Genomic DNA, 18,787 nt, shown 5'->3' with positions numbered 1-18,787 from the left:
CGTGTAGACGGCGTGGAGGGGCATGGGGTGTGCTCCCTGCACAAATTCATCAGACTCATAACTATTACTCTGATGCATTCTGTGATCGCGCATATTAGTCAAACGGCACAATATTTTGATTATTTTGGCCAATAGTAAATTGAACCTGCCCCCACCCTATTTTACCTTTACATAGTGCATCACAATCCAATGACAAAACTTCTACAGCTTTAGTTAGCTTATGGTAAACACGATAGAACATTGACTATTGTTAAATGCTATTATTGTTAAAATGAATCAAATTTGTCCTTGAATTTTAAACATATTCTGAAATCATTATAGCACTGAGCTGGAATAAGGTCTTTCTATGAATCCAGTAGCATTTTACATTCAAGCTACATGAATGTGACAATTATGATCTATAAAAGTTTGGCATGGAATAATAAAAGCACAGCTCATTTTGAAATGTGCAGTATGTTCATCGTTTGTCCACATTGCCCACTGAAAAGCCATAAAATGTCAATATTAAAGAGCTCTGGCACTGCGCTTTGTGCTACACTCAGTGGTCCCGTTGGGACTAATGTAGGTCACAAAACAGGATTCAGGCGTATCCGTCCATGGGGCCATTGACTATAATGGTGTCAACAGAGTCAACATGCGCTGTCATGTAAATTTTAGGGCATATAAGCCTATTGGAAGAGGGCACTCGGATGCAGTTAACTACAGTGCAAAAGCCCTAAAATGAGGTGGATCAGCGTCACTATTTGTGGCAGAAATCAGAGTTCAGCTGTAGATTTGTCTTGTGAATTTTGTTTAAAACTATAGAAGAGTGAATCAATTCACAGGACCCTTCAGCCATGTCTCCATGTCTCCAGTACATGACTAACAGACAGAAGCCCTGCAAACCTCATTCTACCTGCCAGCATCTCTGACATATCTTCCGATTAGTGGGTCCGGAGCGATGTCATGTGTGCATTACCATGTGTGCATTATGTGCACTGATAACCTCATGCCTCATAACGTGCCTAGTTCCAAGATAGCAGAACCTGGCATATAGGTTGTAGAGGTGGTTCATGCTTGAATGATGAATAGGTATAAAGCATCTACTTATCTCCAAATTAACTTATACCACAGTAATATACTAGAGAGTAATAGAAGGAAATTGGAAACTATTGTGTACACCATACACTTTATTTGTATGTTTGTCCTTGTATATTGCACTTTGGGTTTCATGTGGTCTATATTTTAAACAGGTTTATTAAAAGTCAATATTCGACCCTAACTGCTACATCAATTGATATACTCTCTGGGTTACCACTCATTAGCTACGTATATAACATCATGCCAGGCCTACAAATCAGAGGACTCAGGAATTCCGGCAGGTAGGAAGCTAATTGCTAAGTGTAGGGTTCCCAACCTGGCCACTGGAACAGGGCCCTGTAAATCTATTCACTCATCTCTATTTACAACCCATGGAGATTTGAACAGTGCAAACCCTGATCATGTGAATATACCCTTGTACCATCCTGCTCTCAGTGAAGTTGTATTGCTTTTAGTGACACCTCCAATCATTGAGTGGCCAGCTGGGTACTGATTTATAGCTTTAGTTTGACATTCCAGGTAACAAATATAACAAGTGAACCAGAGGACGATACACAGTGTATCTTCTACTGGTAGACTGAGAAAAATAACTATCTCCATTATGCAAACTAATGTTTCTTTTACAGGTTTGTGCAAGTGGAATTTGCCACACTGATGACCATGCCCTGAGTGGTGGAATGGCTAGTTTAAATTTTCCTGTAATTTTGGGGCATGAAGGTGCTGGAATTGTTGAGAGTGTTGGGGAAGGTGTAGTCAAAGTTCAGCCAGGTAACTAATTAAACTGTTATATTAAAATCAATGCAATAAATATCTCTAATACTTCCTAAACATCCAAGTTCTCACAATTTCAATTTTCTCTGTGGGCTGTTCATTTTGATGTCAAGATGCACTTTAATGACTTGGCGACTAATTTCAACTTGAACTTACCTAATACAGAAACACATCAATAAATTCCTAAATGGCCCCTGTATTCTTGTATTGACCCCAAAGTAGTTAGTCACATTCATCTATTTATATAATTGCCTTGTAATGTTTTCATTTCCTGTTCTGTCCAGATGTCACCGTATCCCAGAATTCCAATCGGAGGAAGTTCACCGATCGCCATATTGGGACACCCAAGTGATGGGTGTCCCAATATGGAAACTGCTGCTAGTACCAACCTATTGTGCGGTACCCCCAGCGGAACACCGTCGCAACACACACACACACACTCTATACGCCGTACACACCACACACACACACTCACACTGAAACTCACTCATACACTCACACACTCAACCTCTTATGCTCACACTGCTGCGGCACACCGTCGCACAACACACACACACATTCACACACACACACTGATATTCACACTCACACAGTTACACTCTCACACTCACACACTCAGACTCACACTCTCACACTTACGCAGCCTCTTGTGGTACCAGCAGTGGAACACCGTCGCACTGCGCCTGCGCAAATTCCGTGCAGGCGCAGTGAATCATTTGGCTGATCCTGGTAGCAGATGTGAGACGTGTCTACAGGCACGAGGAAACCGGTCACATTAAAGGGGTTTTCCCATGAACGAAAGTTAATTTTAAAATTTGTCTGTGTCTGACCGTGTATGGAGCATACCACATCTCCTGGGCAGGGGAAGAAGCAAAAGACAATACTGACATTACAGCAGGGGATCAGAGAGGATTCATTTTGTGAGGTAAAATATTTCACTGACTGTTTTTAAACAATATTTTACCTCACAAAATGTATCCTCTGTGATCCCCTGCTGTAATGTCAGTATTGTCTTTTGCTTCTTCCCCTGCCCAGGAGCTGTGGTATGTTCTGTACACGGTCAGACACAGGGGTGAAAGAGACAGAGCACAGGGGGGAGACAGCTCAAATGGGACAACACATGAGGGGAGAACACAGCACAGGAAGGAGAGACACAGCAGACAAGGGGGATAGCACAGGGGATAGACAGGTCAAAGAAGAGAGCAAAGACGGGAGAAGTCAGCACATGGGGAAAGAGAGAGTGGATAGGTGGGTGAGCACATGGGGGATGATTCTCAATGCTGCAAAGCCTGCCCCCATCGTGACATTACCGCCCTCCCGATGCAATAGCATCGGGTCTCCATCTAGTAGTGAAATAAGCATAAACCTAATACCCTGACATTGTTATCAGGAATCTCTGTAGCATTTCAAGAAATTGTGGCACATTATATTTACTTTCGTGGAAAAAGAGAGTTTTTCAACTATGTAGAACTCACAAGAGTCATTATTGTTACCATATTAATAATTATCTTTATTATATCTATCTTTATTTTAGGAGATCATGTTATTCTGTTGTGCAGTCCAATGTGCATGAAGTGTAAAGCCTGCCTGCATGAAGACAGCAACTTCTGTGAAAAGAATGAGTATGTTATTTTCCCTTTAATATTTTATTTCCCAATATGTTATTTACTGTATGGTGGTTAGATCCATGAGAAACTGGTCAATCACATTGGCGAATAACACATTTAAAAACCATTTGCATACGTGGCATCTATGTGTGTAGCGCCAAAAATGTCAGCATGTGCCGGTGCCTCACTGCGCTGACCAGAGATATTCTGCACTGCATCTGGCAGCACGCTGCTACCAGGGCTGGCCGACTGCCGGGAAGGATTCCTTCCAGCAGCGTGATGCGAGGCCGCCGGCCCAGTGCCTGCGTTGCTTACCAGAGGGTATCCGGAGGGGCTCCTATTTCGGCACCGGACCCAGGGGGTGACATCGGGGCTTAAGCACGCTGGAAGCCTAGACCTCCGCGGACGTTGCCCGTCCAAAGGAGCCTGGGAAGCTCTGGCCACCACCCCCTGTAGCAGGCTGTTGATTGAGGCCTGCAGCCATTCTGCGTTCTGTGTCCCCACTGGGTCAGCAAATGCTGCAGCAGAGCTTCAACCTCCATCCCAGAAGTACCTCACAGCTTCTTGTTACAAAGGTGGGTGCGCAAAATGGTTGCTCGAACAAGATGTTTGCCCCCTCTTATAGTGTTCCCCGTAACCCCTCCTCCACCCCCTCCTTCTTTGACCAAACCAATACCCCTCCCAGCATGTAACATTAACCCCGTTAAGGAAAAAACCCATAGCCCTGTCAGCTCACTATCTTCCCACGTCACCCTGTCATGCCGGCCTCCCCTCATGGCCGGGGGCCCAGTACGGCCTTTCTGGTGTGGGCAATCACACCTGAAATCAGATAAAAAGAGAGAAGTTGACTCAATCTTTGCATTGTTTGTGTGTGCCATACTGCGCATTGAAAAGCTTACAAGGTTACAAGTCCATCTCCAGAGATAATGATGTTCCTTTGTCCATGATGCACAACATTATCCATAAGTTTACAACCCATGACACTGTAGCTAATCTCCAAGGATGTGGACAGCAGAGAAACTTTGATGAAAGGTTGCAATGCAGGACAGTCTGGATGATAGATAAGCAACCCAAATCAAGTTGCAAAGAGATTGTCCTGCAAGCTCAGTGTCCAGCAGTGTCAGTGTGAACTATCCGTCGACATTTGAATTAAATTAAACAATATGGCAGGAGACCCTGGAGGACCTCACATCTGACACTGAGACATAAAAAAGCTAGACTGCAGTTTGCCAAAGTGTATGGTGGAGGTTCAAAAATGTTTTGGGGTTGTTTTTATGCCTTTGGTACTGGATGCCTTGACTGTGTGCGAGGAATCATAAATCTGAATATTACCAACAGATTTTGGGTTGCAGTGTACTGCCCAGTGACACACAGCTGGGATTTGTGGAGCGCCCGCCAGGGCAGTGGGGTACTCAGTACCAGTCCTGTTATGATTGAGTCACCGTAGGAGGCAAAAACAGAAATGCTAGCTAAGTCCAGAAAACCAGAGAAGTTGGCAGCTATCGGATTGCAGACCCCTGAACTTATCAACACAACTAGCAGTAGCCGTGGGGGGTTCCTACGATGCCCTAGACCCCTCGATCACAGCCGGAGAAATAAATAGGCCTAAAGAAAGAAAGGGGAAATCTAAACTGCCCCAGAGCAGAACCCAAAGCAATAGGCAGCCCCCCACAAATAATGACGGTGAAGCAAGATGAAAACACTAACACAGACAGAAAGATAGGCTGAGCAAAGACGGGGCCCAAACTAACTACATAGGAAAGGACAGGAAGGCTGCTGTCTGCAATCCGTGAAAAACCCTATGAAAATAAGAGCCAACAGACTGACAGTGAAAAAGGCCCTGAAGACGTTAGGCTTCAAAAAGCTATGTCAGCACTCAGGCATATACTGAAGACAGAGCTATAGGCACAAGGGGAATCAGCTCACCCCAGCAGGGAATGGCAGAATCCAGAAAAGCAAGGAAAACAAAAACAAAACACAAATGCAACAGGCAAAGCAAAAAACTTAGCTTTAGGAGAGCAGGAATCAGACTGGTGTCCTAGAAGTCCACAGAGAAATCACCCGCAGGGCAGAAGGGCGTCATCCGCCTTATATCCAGTCAGAGACTCCACTCAGCCAGTCATCATCATTAGTCTCAGATGCCTGATAATCAGGCTCACTACCCTTCCTTACCAGAAGAGGGAGTTCCTCGGGCCTCAGTGTTGAAGGGAAAAATGAACTCACAACAGTACCTCCCCCTTGAGGAGGGGTCACCGAACCCTCAACCACGCCACCAGGGCGATCAGGGTGAGCCCGATGAAAGGCACGCACCAATCTTTTGGCATGAATATCAGAGGCAGGGACCCAGGAATTATCCTCCTGACCATAACCCTTCCACTTAACCAAATACTGGAGTCTCCGTCTAGCCAGACGGGAATCCAGTACTTTCTCTACCTCATATTCCATGTTACCTTCAACCAATACAGGATCTGGAGGTGCCACCCCTGGAACAACAGGTTCAACAAACCTCTTCAACAAAGACTTATGGAACACATTATGGATTTTAAATGTGACAGGAAGAGCCAAACGAAAAGAGACCGGATTAATAATCTCCAAAATCTTGTAAGGTCCAATAAATCTAGGCTTAAACTTAGGAGAAGCCACCTTCATAGCAATATTTTTTGATGATAACCACACCATATCACCAACCTTAAACTGGGGACCAATGGTCCTATGTCGGTTGGAAAACCGCTGGGCCTTTTCCTGGGAGAGAGATAACTTATCCACCACTTGGTCCCAGATCTGGTGCATTCTCTCCACCACAGTGTCAACACCTGGGCAGGCAGAGGGCTCCACCTGCCCTGAAGAAAATCGAGGATGAAACCCAAAGTTACAAAAAAAAGGTGACATCAAAGTGGCAGAACTAGCTCTATTATTTAAAGCAAATTCGGCCAAGGGCAACAATGAAACCCAATCATCCTGATCAGCGGAAATAAAACATCTCAAATATGACTCCAAGGTCTGGTTTGTTCTCTCTGTCTGCCCATTGGTCTGAGGGTGAAACGCAGAGGAGAAGGACAACTGAATTCCCAGCTTGGAACAGAAAGTTCTCCAAAATCTAGACACAAACTGAACTCCTCTGTCAGCTATACTGTTGTGAGTTCATTTTTCCCTTCAACACTGAGGCCCGAGGAACTCCCTCTTCTGGTAAGGAAGGGTAGTGAGCCTGATTATCAGGCATCTGAGACTAATGATGATGACTGGCTGAGTGGAGTCTCTGACTGGATATAAGGCGGACGACGCCCTTCTGCCCGGCGGGTGATTCTGTTATGATTGAGTTACCGTAGGAGGCAAAAACAGAAATGCTAGCTAAGTCCAGAAAACCAGAGAAGTTGGCAGCTATCGGATTGCAGACCCCTGAACTTATCAACACAACTAGCAGTAGCCGTGGGGGGTTCCTACGATGCCCTAGACCCCTCGATCACAGCCGGAGAAATAAATAGGCCTAAAGATAGAAAGGGGAAATCTAAACTGCCCCAGAGCAGAACCCAAAGCAATAGGCAGCCCCCCACAAATAATGACGGTGAAGCAAGATGAAAACACTAACACAGACAGAAAGATAGGCTGAGCAAAGACGGGGCCCAAACTAACTACATAGGAAAGGACAGGAAGGCTGCTGTCTGCAATCCGTGAAAAACCCTATGAAAATAAGAGCCAACAGACTGACAGTGAAAAAGGCCCTGAAGACGCTAGGCTTCAAAAAGCTATGTCAGCACTCAGGCATATACTGAAGACAGAGCAATAGGCACAAGGGGAATCAGCTCACCCCAGCAGGGAATGGCAGAATCCAGAAAAGCAAGGAAAACAAAAACAAAACACAAATGCAACAGGCAAAGCAAAAAACTTAGCTTTAGGAGAGCAGGAATCAGACTGGTGTCCTAGAAGTCCACAGAGAAATCACCCGCAGGGCAGAAGGGCGTCGTCCGCCTTATATCCAGTCAGAGACTCCACTCAGCCAGTCATAATCATTAGTCTCAGATGCCTGATAATCAGGCTCACTACCCTTCCTTACCAGAAGAGGGAGTTCCTCGGGCCTCAGTGTTGAAGGGAAAAATGAACTCACAACACAGTCCGCTTCTTAAAGGAGTGGTGTCACGGCAGTGGCAGTGACCCGGTCCGTGGACCTGGGTGTCCAATAAAAGGGGATATTTACAAGGGAAAAAAATAAAGAGTTTGTAAAGTGTTCATGATGCCACCTGTGATTTCTGGTCAGAGGTGACCAGCGCTGCAGTGCAGATCCTCTGGGACTGATGGTGTGATGCAGCAGAGTTGGAATAGCTCTCCACAGGCAAAGCTGTTGTCCCAGGGCAGTTGTGATGGAATAAAGATGTTGTGTTTGATGATGATAGATGTAGCAGTGCTGAATAGGTGTTGCAGAAAGAATTCAGAGGACACAGCTGGGTGCAGTTCCAAAACTTTACTCCAAAACTTTACTCACAGTTCTGGTGCGCGCACAGATGCCCACTTGGTGCTGTGTCCTGCAGGTGAGGGGCTCAGTCAACTCCCAGGCAGATGGAAAACACCGTTCCAGCATTCCCTTCAGTGTGTGCCTTTCCTGGCCATCTCACTGTGTTTCTTTCTTGCCTCTTCCTGCCCAACACCTCACAGTCAGTGTCCCAGGCCAGCAGCCGCGGACCTTGTCGGGTAACGTCCTCACTGCGTTCCCTTGCTCACTTATGGCTGCTTTTCTGGTGAAGATAACTCTAGCTTGCATCTAAGGTACCTAATGGTGCCTCTACCTCCGGCTTGCTAGTTGAGTCGGATGATATCTCCACTAGGATAGGGGACCAGTACCCCTCTGCGACCTGATCTCTCCACCCGACGTCTGCTGGCATGGAACGAGCCCCATGGGCAGTATGGTCACTGAGCCGTGTGGGTCGCCCTCCCAGCGCTGTGGGGTACTCGGTACCGGGCCGGTATCTCAGAGGGGATTGTCACAGCAGCGGTGACCCGGTCCGTGGCCCTGGGCGCCCATGTAAAAGGGATTGAGTGATGGGAATAAAGTTTATGAGTGGATGATTTGTGACGCCACCTGTGGTGTTCGGCAAGGGAAGTATTAAGCCGATGCTGCAGACAGATCCTCTGGGACAGATGGTGTAGTGCAGCAATGATGTTGTAGCCCTCCACAGGCAGGGCTGTAGTCCCAGGGCAGTGAGGATAGGTGTTTAGGAAGAGGGTGCGGTGTTTGGCACAGAGATGTAACAGTGCTGAAAAGGTTGCAGGAAGGAGGCAAGGACACAACAGGGTGCAGTTTCTTTACCTTTACTTTGCTTGGCAAATGCAGTCCAGGGTCCCGATTACAGATGGCACAGGAGCTGATTAGCCTGGAAGCAACTCAGGAATCTCTCTATGCAGATGGGTTGTGTAGTCTCCTTCCTAGCGCTTACTTGAGGTACATGCAGTACTGCGTTACACTGGAGTTCCTCCTGTCAGATGTTCTTAGAACTCTACTTGTATGGCTGACAGCTGTAGCCTGCTTCGGGGACTCCTTGCTACTTAGTCCCGGCTCACTATCGTTGCTGTTGTGCCCCCAGGTCTGGTGTGGGAATAAAGTGGTGACAACTTCTATTCCTCCAGTGTCTGCTGCAGGACTATTAGTATCCATACAACCTCGGGGACCGGACCCCGGCCTTGCGCCTAGAACTTGGGAAGGGTTCTCCTCTAACCCTAATCCTTAGTTCTCTTCTTCTCCTCACGTTCCGTACTAATCCTTTTCCTTCTTATGGAGAGTCAGGCTTTCTATTCATGTTCCTTTCCTGTGCTAGCGGACCCAGGTCACTGAGGTCGGCTGCAGCACTTCCTTCCATCCATCCCACTCAGGGGATCTCCTTGCACAGACTGTCCTCTTCAGACTCCTGTGACCAACTAACTAAATCCTACACTCTTCCCGCTCTTTTGAGTGCAAACTAAACTCCACACGCCTCCCAGCACGCTTCGTGTTCCAAGCAGGGAGCCACCAAAGGGTGTTTTGCTACACTACTATGTTGTGTGGGATGCAGGTGTTGGAGTGTGGTCAGGTGTCTCCACCTTACCTGAATGGTGGGGTACCACACCTCAGGAGGAGGTGCAGTAGCTCTGTGGTGACTGAACCCTCAGGGGTGCCACACGTGCCTCTAGGATCCCTTTTCAGGAAGCTTCCCTCTGTCTCTTTCTTTCCAGCAGCTCCTCTGACCAGGAGTTACTCTACACTCACGTCTGTTCACCTCTTCCCCTACGGGAAGACAGTCCTAACTAAAATTCCTACTCTCCCACTCTGAACCTTCAAGCTCCACCCACTTCCCCACACTCTTTACTACCCAGGCAGGGTTGAGATCCTCCTCCCGTAAGGTCCATCCAGGGTGCCCTGCTGCTCTAGGGTGTGTGTTGGGTGCAAGTGTAAGAGTACTGTTAGGTGCCCCCACCTTACCTGGAAAGTGGGATACCACACTTCTGGGTGAGTTGCAGTACCTCTGTGGTGACAGAACCCTCAGGGGCTACACATTTGCATCCTAGGTGATGGGTCCTCCAGCAGGGCACTGACACCAAACAAACTTCAAGAAGCACCCAGAAATGAATGGTAAAAAAGCGATGGAGAGTTCTGAAGTGGCCAGCAACGATTCCGGATCTAAATCCCATTGAACAATTGTGGAGAGAAGGCACTTTTCAAATATCAGAGACCTGGAGCAGTTTGCAAAAGAAGAGTGGTCCAAAATTCCAATTGAGAGGTGTAAGAAGCTTGCTAATGGTTATAGAAAGCAATTGATTGCAATTATTTATTTCAAAGGGTGTGCAACCGAATATTAAGTTGAGGGTATCAACATTTTGTATGGCCCATTTTGGGTGTTTTGTGTAAAATTATTGCCTTTTTTCTCTTTTTGTGTTGTTCCAATACACACAGAGGAAATAAGCATGTATATATAGTAAAACTTGTCTTTCTGCAATAATTTTCTAGGAAAAAAAACCTAATTTTGTTGTACAATTTCAAAGGTGCCAACACGTTTTGATCTCGACTGTATATTGCAGACATAGGATGCATTAGTTCACAATTAGATGCCATAAAAGTTGTGTCTAAGCTTGTGCCCAGTGTTGTCTGATCACAATATATTAATAAGGATTCTTGGGATAGGTCACCGGTAACAAATCAGTGGACAGTCAGCACCCATCAACACCCCTGATCAGTAACTATTATCTCCGGTGGTATCCGGATGTAAACACTGAACACTGCACATTGAATTTGTCTCTTTTTGGTACTCCCAGGAGCTTACAACAGCTGTTCTATGGAGCCCCAAGTTCAGGTGCTGGCCCCAAAGTATAGGTTATCAATATCTTGTGATAGATATCCCCTTTAAGCTTGTACATTTTTGAATGGCTTTTAATTCTTCAAAATCGCACTGATGTGTTACTGGGCTAATTATGAAATTGTCCCTTATGTCTGTGTGTGGCATAAATCCTATTGTGAGAGACTGATGTGGGCCATGAAAATCTAAAGTGTCACAGAATATATTAGAGCTATGTAAGCAATGCAAAATGACTGCATTGAATAGTTTTGGGATATATGTTTTGCTTATTAACTAATTTGTATTTGTTCTTAGTGTTGGAAAAAATGTTGGACTCATGCTTGACAAAACCTCCCGATTTTCTATCAAGGGGAAAATGATCCACCACTTCATGTCCACAAGTACATTTACCGAATATACTGTTGTGGATGAATTTGCCATTTGTAAAATTGACAAAGCTGCTCCTCTGGACCAAGTGTGCCTGATCGGCTGTGGCTTTTCCACAGGTTATGGAACAGTTCTCAACACTGCAAAAGTAGGTGATCTGAGTGTAATTAACCCTTATGTTGCCAGAATGCAGCAGATCACCACACTAGGCTAAATATATCCATGCTTAAAATGCCTATTAAAATACTACTTAGCACTAAGGATTAAAAATATAAAAATTACCTGAATATCTGTATTTCTGAAAAGTAAAGTGTTGAGACCGTCAAATAGAATAAAAGATCTTCAGTTTTTTCTTGCGGTTGACCACTCTTGTTCGAGGATAACTGAAAAGTGAATTGGGCTGATCTGCTTCGTCTTTTATTTTTTGACAGGTGAAGCCAGGAAGCTCCTGCGTGGTGTTTGGTCTGGGCGGAATAGGCATGTCAGCTGTCATGGCCTGCAAAGTTGCTGGTGCCACAAAGATAATTGGAGTTGACATCAATCCAACTAAGTTTCCCAAAGCTAAAGAGCTGGGATGCACTGACTGTGTGAATCCAAAAGATTGTTCCAAACCAATCCATGAAGTCATTACAGAGATGACCGATGGAGGAGCTGATTATGCATTTGAATGCATTGGCAACGTTGATGTGATGGTAAGATTTCCTTCATATGACGATATTGAAGTTTTAGCAACCAATCAACAGTTTCCAATTTCACATTCAGGACATAGAGAATGTAGCAGTTTCTTTCCTAGATAGTATAAATACAGTGATTAGTATTGGTACAATAATGTTTTAGGGTGATAACTAGTCCTTAAATCAATTTACTATGCTTTTCTCAAAGTATCCTTCAAATGAGTCCCAAGCTTCCCCTTGCCAAGGCTCTTTCGCCCCAGTATATTTATGACAGCATGTGCCAATGATGGAGATGTGTCTCAGACTACCTCAGATTGCCTGTAGGCAGTATAGCTAAACTTCACTCACATGTTACAGGTCTGCCTCAATGGAGTTGACCTAAAAAGCAGCCAAACAGCACTTTTGAGGCAATGGCTGAAATTTTTTCTTCATCTTAATGCAATAAGCACTTTATATAAGTTCTACTAGGTTCTATAGACTTCAGAGAAAGGGATCCCTCACGCAGGACCCACTTTATATCCAAGCACAGAGTGAAAACATACTGTGACTCTCAATAACACAAAACTCTCCATTCAAAATGGCGATTTCCCAGCCTCCCCTGGTCCCTTCCCTTCAGAATGATCTTTGCACACGCTTATTAAATGCTTCAAAGCAATGGCACTAGGTCTGATTCAGTCTATTGCTGCTATTGTGAATGTGAATTTTTTTCTTTTTTTCAATGTGGATATTTTTAAAGAGTGGGAAGTATACATTTACAATAGCCCCAGTGGCCATTATGAAAATTGCATGAACTTTATTCAATGCAGATTAAGATATGGAAAAAAGCAAGAAACATTAACAACCATTAATAAAAACATTTAAGATAAAAACCTGAAATTAACAGTAGTTCAGAAGGTTCTAACAACGCACTGCCTATAAATACTGTAGATTCATATTATTTCAATAATTAAAAAAAATACTTGTTATAAAGCTGTAAACCTTTATAAACTAGACATTTGCGAAACATCCTTATTCATAAAAGTAGAGGACAGTTATTCTCCTAATCTTATTGAACAGCTATAATACTAATCAGTTAAGGCTCAATAAAACTACATTGTCATGCAAGACCTTGTAACTATCAACTAGATATCTGTGGGACACACAATTTAAAGGGAACCAGTCAGCAGGAAAAAATGCTATTAACCTGTAGATATGGAGTTAATCTGCAGGTTAATAGTGTTACTAACCTGCCCAGCGCCCGCACTTAGCTGAAGGCTGCTGGGAGAAAATTAACTTTATTCACCCCACAGTTTTCCGTTTTCAGTCACGGGGAACGCATCCATCAGGGCCCCCCACTCAGAGTAGTGACTGAACCAGCACCGGCGCAGCCCCAAGACTGAAACTGGAATGCTGCAGGGGGAATAAAGTTAATTTTCTCTCTGCAGCATTTGGATGGGACCCCATATATGCAGGTTAATAGCGTTTTTTCTGGTGACAGATTCCCTTTAACAGAAACTAGAATAAATAATGTCATATGGCGGTGGTGGTTATCTCCTTCCTTCTACCTTAGCGCAATACATAAAGATTTAATTGTGGATACACACAGCTCTTAAGCAATCAATTCATGATGGAGTGTCATTGACATCAAGAGAGCAAAAACTCAACTAATGCTAATCATTTATAGATTTACAAAATGTCAAAGTTTTACCAAAAGTGACATTGTTAGCACTCAAATTACCACAAAGTCCTGGCTCCCAGCAATTTCTCATCTGCCTAGCATGCTGTCCTCTGTCAGTTGACATGTGTAATCTGTCACTAGCAGAAGAGTCACTAGGATTGATTAAAGGAAATGGGGAACGTTTTTCTTTCTCTTCTTCTGCTCATATATCAGTCAAACTATATACAAGCACAATAGGGAGGCAAACTTTTACTTCAGGGCAGTTCCAGCACCTATTGTGCTGGTAGAATGCTGATAAAGATGAACTGACCATGTTAAAGAATGCAGAGCAAGCTACAGTGCATGAAAATGTTACTGTTTCTGGATACATTCGGGATACATTAGTCTATGCAGCATTTGAAGTTTATTCCTGTGTTAACATATGCAGCAATACATTTTATTGATTTTTTTATACTTAGGCATCCATGATTCAGTCCACTCATTATGCCTACGGATCTGCCAATATTATTGGTGTTCCCGTTTACACAGACAGACTATCCGCTGATCCGATGTGGTTCCTAACTGGACGCTCAGTTCAAGGAGCCTTCTTGGGAGGTAAGTTCTAGAAATATTAAATTTAAGTGACATCTAACAATACTGTGAATGTTGTTTTTCTGTCAATTATAACCATTTATATTTAATGGTTTAAAAAAATAAAACCTGTTTCATTTTATTTGCAGATTACAAGGCATCTCTAGATTTCCCTGGATTAGTCAATGATGTCTTGTCTGGTAAAATTGACCTTGCTGCCCTGGTGAGTTGCAGACTGCCTTTGGATAAGATCAATGAAGGCTTTGATCTAATGAGAAAAGGAAAAAGGTAAGTGGATCTGTAAGAGTGACATTAACAAAATGATAATCAATAGTGGGACTTTATAAAGACCAGCATTAATAAAAAGTCTGTTGGACTGATGTGAAAATGGCTAGCTACATTTCTGGTGTAAAACATGGTACATTTGTTACAACACATGTGACTTGCCCCCATAAAGCTTCACCCACTTTTAGAATGACTCTTTTAATATCCTTGCTATATAACTTTGGGTAAGAAGCCAAACCAGAAACTCCATTTGCAGAAATGTGTTTTACACTGTTTGCCCCTCATCAGTGCAAACGCATTGACTAAAGAGTAAAATGTATCTTTATGCAAGGAGATTTATAATCCTCTGGGAAATTAAATAAGCAAATAGCCTTTATAGAGAGGAAGAAGACTGGAACTCTTGTGCCATCTACTGGATGTAGCAATATTAAATGTCAATATTGACTCTTTAAAGGGCCTTGCCACATGCACATAGATAGTAATGCTGTTGCTTCAGACATGTATTCTACGCCACACTGTTCCTGGTTGTGTCAGCTCTTTCTTCTTCCTTGCCTCAGTATTAGGCCACATTCACACATTCAGTATTTTAAATCAGTATTTGTAAGCCAAAATCAGGAGATGAAAAAGATTGAGCTGCAAGATTGTTTGGTTGTCTCTGCATTTTATTGCCTCCCACTGTCTTAAGTTAACTAATTTATTGCTAAAGAGTTCAATTAAGGCCCCGTCACACTAAGCCAGATCGCTAGCGATATCGCTTAAGCGTCACCGATTTTGTGACGTAGCAGCGATATTGCTAGCGATATCGCTAAATGTGACACTTACCTCCGACCGGCTCCCCCGCTGATTACTGCTGATCGCGCGAGATCGTCCTGGGCCGTTTCTCGGCGGCGGCTTCCTGCTGTGGAGACGAGTGACGCGTGGACGCGGGCGGGAGGACGTCTTCATCGCCACGTCTGACAGGTAAGCAACGACTGCCGACCGCTGCTGTGTCGCTGGTGAGATCTGCCTGTGTGGCAGCTCACTAGCGACCACTTAGCGATGCACCAGCGATCCTGACCGCGTCATATCGTTGTCGGGATCACTGGTGCATCGCTAAGTGTGACGAGGCCCTTAGTGTTAGATCTAAGATCATACCTCCTATTAGTTTAGACACAGCTAAGGGGAAGCATTTATGTTGGGGGCATTTATACAGATTTTATTGAAGTACCAGGGCAGTTAAACATGGCAGTTGGACAGGGCAGAAGACAAGTCATGCAAGACATTAAAAGAAACTTGTTTCCAGGTCATTTGCATTACAAAATATGTTGGTGTAATTTACCCTTTTAGCTGCTGCAATCACTCTCATCTACCACCCTTTTACATACTCCATATCAGAGAGGATGATCCTTATCAGCACCTCTCTTCTCTCCTCTTCTATGTACATTTCTCACCCTCGTTTCACAATCTTAACCCATTAGCGACCAGGAGTATTTTTGGCTTTGCATTTTCATTTTTCCCTCCCCTTCTCAGAGCCACAACTTTTTTGCTTTGATGCGGGCTCACACCGCCAAAGCCCTCATCAATGAGGGGGAGACGTCCTATGACGGACTGTGTCCGTTATTGGACGTTAAGGGGTTAAACCACACTGATCTATTCACTATCACCATACAACAGACGCCTTCACAAATCACTCAACCATCTGTTCACTCTCTCCATTCTCCTTGTAAAAAAACGCATTTCTTTAGACTGGCCTATCCCCTCGCCACACTTATCTAACTATCCCTGGTTTGCCTGTACAAAACTTTCTTCAAAATCAAGACCTCATAGCATTTGTTCACACACACATTCCATTCACTTATTAGCCCTCTGTGTCTGTACTTATTCTGATACTGGTTGCTGACTGGTGCTTGCAGCATTATGTGAATCCCCTATGTATTTTATTGATGGCATTTTTTTACCCCTATTTTCTCATTGATTGTAAGCTTGCGAGCAGGACCCTCACTCCTTTTGGTATCTGAGTTATGTGTTGTTCTATAATGTCTTAATTGTCTGTACAAGTCCCCCTAATGTAATGTAAATGTAAAATGTAAAGTGCTGCGGAATATGTTGGCGCTATAGAAATAAAAATTATTACACCACTCAGAGGAAAAGTATAGGAGAAACACGTGCACCCCTTCTACATTTTTCACCCACTCCTGGTTTTATAGATACAGATGTGAAATGCTGACCAAATACTGACGTGTGAACGTGGCCTCAGACATACACTACGAGGAGTTTGTTGTGAACAGCAGATAACAATGTGTAGTAGAAGGGAAGCATCCAAGTTTTCCAGAAGAGAAGATCCCACTGGCTGCAGTATGTAAGGGTGTAGATAGGGAAAACAGCACATATGTGGGAGTATGCGTGGGGTGAGAAAGTAAAATCACACAGGTAGTGTATCCTATCCAATACATCCTCCAAACTGTGGAATGAGAAAGCCCAATGCAGACTCTACAGAGAAAGGAAGGCAGAAACCACAAATTCTTCAGCATTAATATCTGTCAACACGAAGGAGAAGAGAAGCCTCAGGGGCTGAGTAATGAGAAAGCAGTACACAAAAACTTTGTGCAGATACATGAGAAGTAGGGAAGGTAGCAACATCCTAGAGTTATAGAACAGCATGTATTGCTGACCCACATAAAAAGTCCAGATGGTATTACAAACAGGAACCTTATGAGAAATCATGCATCCGATGGTTAGGGAGCCCTTGACCAGCTGTCATAGACCAGAGGATAGACATCCAGGGAAAAATACAAACTTTTTTTAAGCATTATTAACGTCTGTAATGTAAATAAGTATTGCAAATATAATGGAGCAAACAACAGTGTCCCCGAAGATGCGGCAAACTAGTCATGTGACTTACCTGCTAATTAGACCTAGCAAAACTCTTGTTATATTATCAGGGCTAATTCTCCCCCATAATAGGCACTGCTTTGGCATCTTCAGCTATTAACCAAATAGTGTCTAAAATAGTATTATTGTCAGATTTCATTGCTTGGTGAATATGTTACACTAAACAGTGGGTGGAAAAAAACAAAACAATAATATTAAAAATTTTAAAAATATATTTAAAAAAAAAAAAATAACAGCACATCCCATGACAACCCGGATAAAAAAAAGAAAATGGAGGAAAAAAAAAAGTTATTGTTCCGCTCATAGAGAATAATACAAAAAACAACCCGTAAAAACAAAATTATGGCCAAAGCTCAGCTTTACAGTACATTAAAGCTTCTCCAAATAATATTGCTGATTATTTGCTATAAAATATAAATACTAATACAAATCTTTATTTTCTTTTACAGCATCCGTACAGTCATTACATTGTGAAAGCAATAAAGAAGTTTCAATCAACACATTGCCTGTGACTGAGAAACACAATATACCACACTTTCATTTCAGTTTTATGTTAACGAATCAAAATGTATTTTTCACTTTGGCTTAGTTGCTTCATATGTGGGGTTTGGTGACTTTGCTCTTATATTTTAGATGATATTTCTATATAAAGTGATCAGAAATATTTGGCGTTTAATAGTCATTTCTTTTACTAACTTTCTTAGCACAAAAAATAAAATATATGATCATGGTTTCAAAGTCTTATAGTTTTCCTTATTTTTTTTAATTGATTAAAGTTGTAAAATGGGCAAAGGATTAACCATAAATGTTTTCTAAATGTGGGTATCACATCTAGGTCCTATGTATCACATCATTTATGACACATAGCCTCCACAAAGTGTTTCTCTAAGGGCTCATACTCATACGCGAGAAACTTGGACAATCTTGCATGTCAATACCCAGCACTGCCGCCGCATAGACATGCAGCTGAACGCTTTGGTCTGAGTGCCGGCGGCAGTGCCGGGTATTGACTTGCGAGACTCATCCGAGTTTCTTGCATGTGAGTATGAGCCCTTACCAAGGTCCTCAGGGGCTATAATGCAGTTTAACCACTTCAAGACATATGATGTATATTGACATCATTTGTCATGTCCCTGACTTGGATGCGGGCTTACCAACTGAGCTAAACAGTCATCACATGCCTTTAACAGCCGCAGAAGGAGAAGTGCTCCACCCGAGGCTGTTAGCCTGTTAAATCCCACTCTCAGTTCCTAATAGCAGGATTTAACAAGCACTGAAAGGGGCCCTCGTCATTCCACATTCCTATCGACTCGCTTGTGACATGATCGCGTGACACCGATGAGTTGTCATGACAGTCGAGGGTCTGCTGATGACAACAGTGCCTTAACATGGTTACAGCTGATGCACACTATGTACTTTTATGGCAGGTTCCCTTTGAGAGATAAAATTTTGGCAGACAGCTGCCTCTGATGTAAGAGATTTGCAAATAAATTAGGTACAATAAAGACTCCAATAATAGACTGGTCATTTTCAATTAACTGACTTTATTTAATTCACCTGCCTGTATAAGTCCCTTAATTCCACAGCGCT

General features: G+C 43.4%; 1 protein-coding gene across 1 annotated transcript in view; it reads left to right on the top strand.

Moving 5' to 3' along the window:
* LOC141100801 (alcohol dehydrogenase 1-like) overlaps nt 1-17,935 on the top strand; it is a 28,862-nt gene extending 10,927 nt beyond the window's left edge. The window contains exons 3-9 of the mRNA XM_073589483.1: nt 1,707-1,848; nt 3,386-3,473; nt 11,069-11,288; nt 11,572-11,832; nt 13,930-14,065; nt 14,191-14,329; nt 17,647-17,935. Of these exons, the coding sequence (XP_073445584.1) occupies nt 1,707-1,848; nt 3,386-3,473; nt 11,069-11,288; nt 11,572-11,832; nt 13,930-14,065; nt 14,191-14,329; nt 17,647-17,671 (1,011 nt within the window). The 3' untranslated portion in view covers nt 17,672-17,935. The remainder of the gene's footprint in view (nt 1-1,706; nt 1,849-3,385; nt 3,474-11,068; nt 11,289-11,571; nt 11,833-13,929; nt 14,066-14,190; nt 14,330-17,646) is intronic.
* Nucleotides 17,936-18,787: the final 852 nt, after the last annotated feature.

The sequence above is a fragment of the Dendrobates tinctorius genome, unplaced genomic scaffold (assembly GCF_039654945.1).
Source record: "Dendrobates tinctorius isolate UK_male_01 unplaced genomic scaffold, ASM3965494v1 ptg000011l, whole genome shotgun sequence".
In the NCBI taxonomy this organism is placed as follows: Eukaryota; Metazoa; Chordata; class Amphibia; order Anura; family Dendrobatidae; genus Dendrobates; species Dendrobates tinctorius.
The sequence above is the reverse complement of the archived record's forward strand: the minus strand, read 5'-3'. Positions and strand labels throughout refer to the sequence as shown.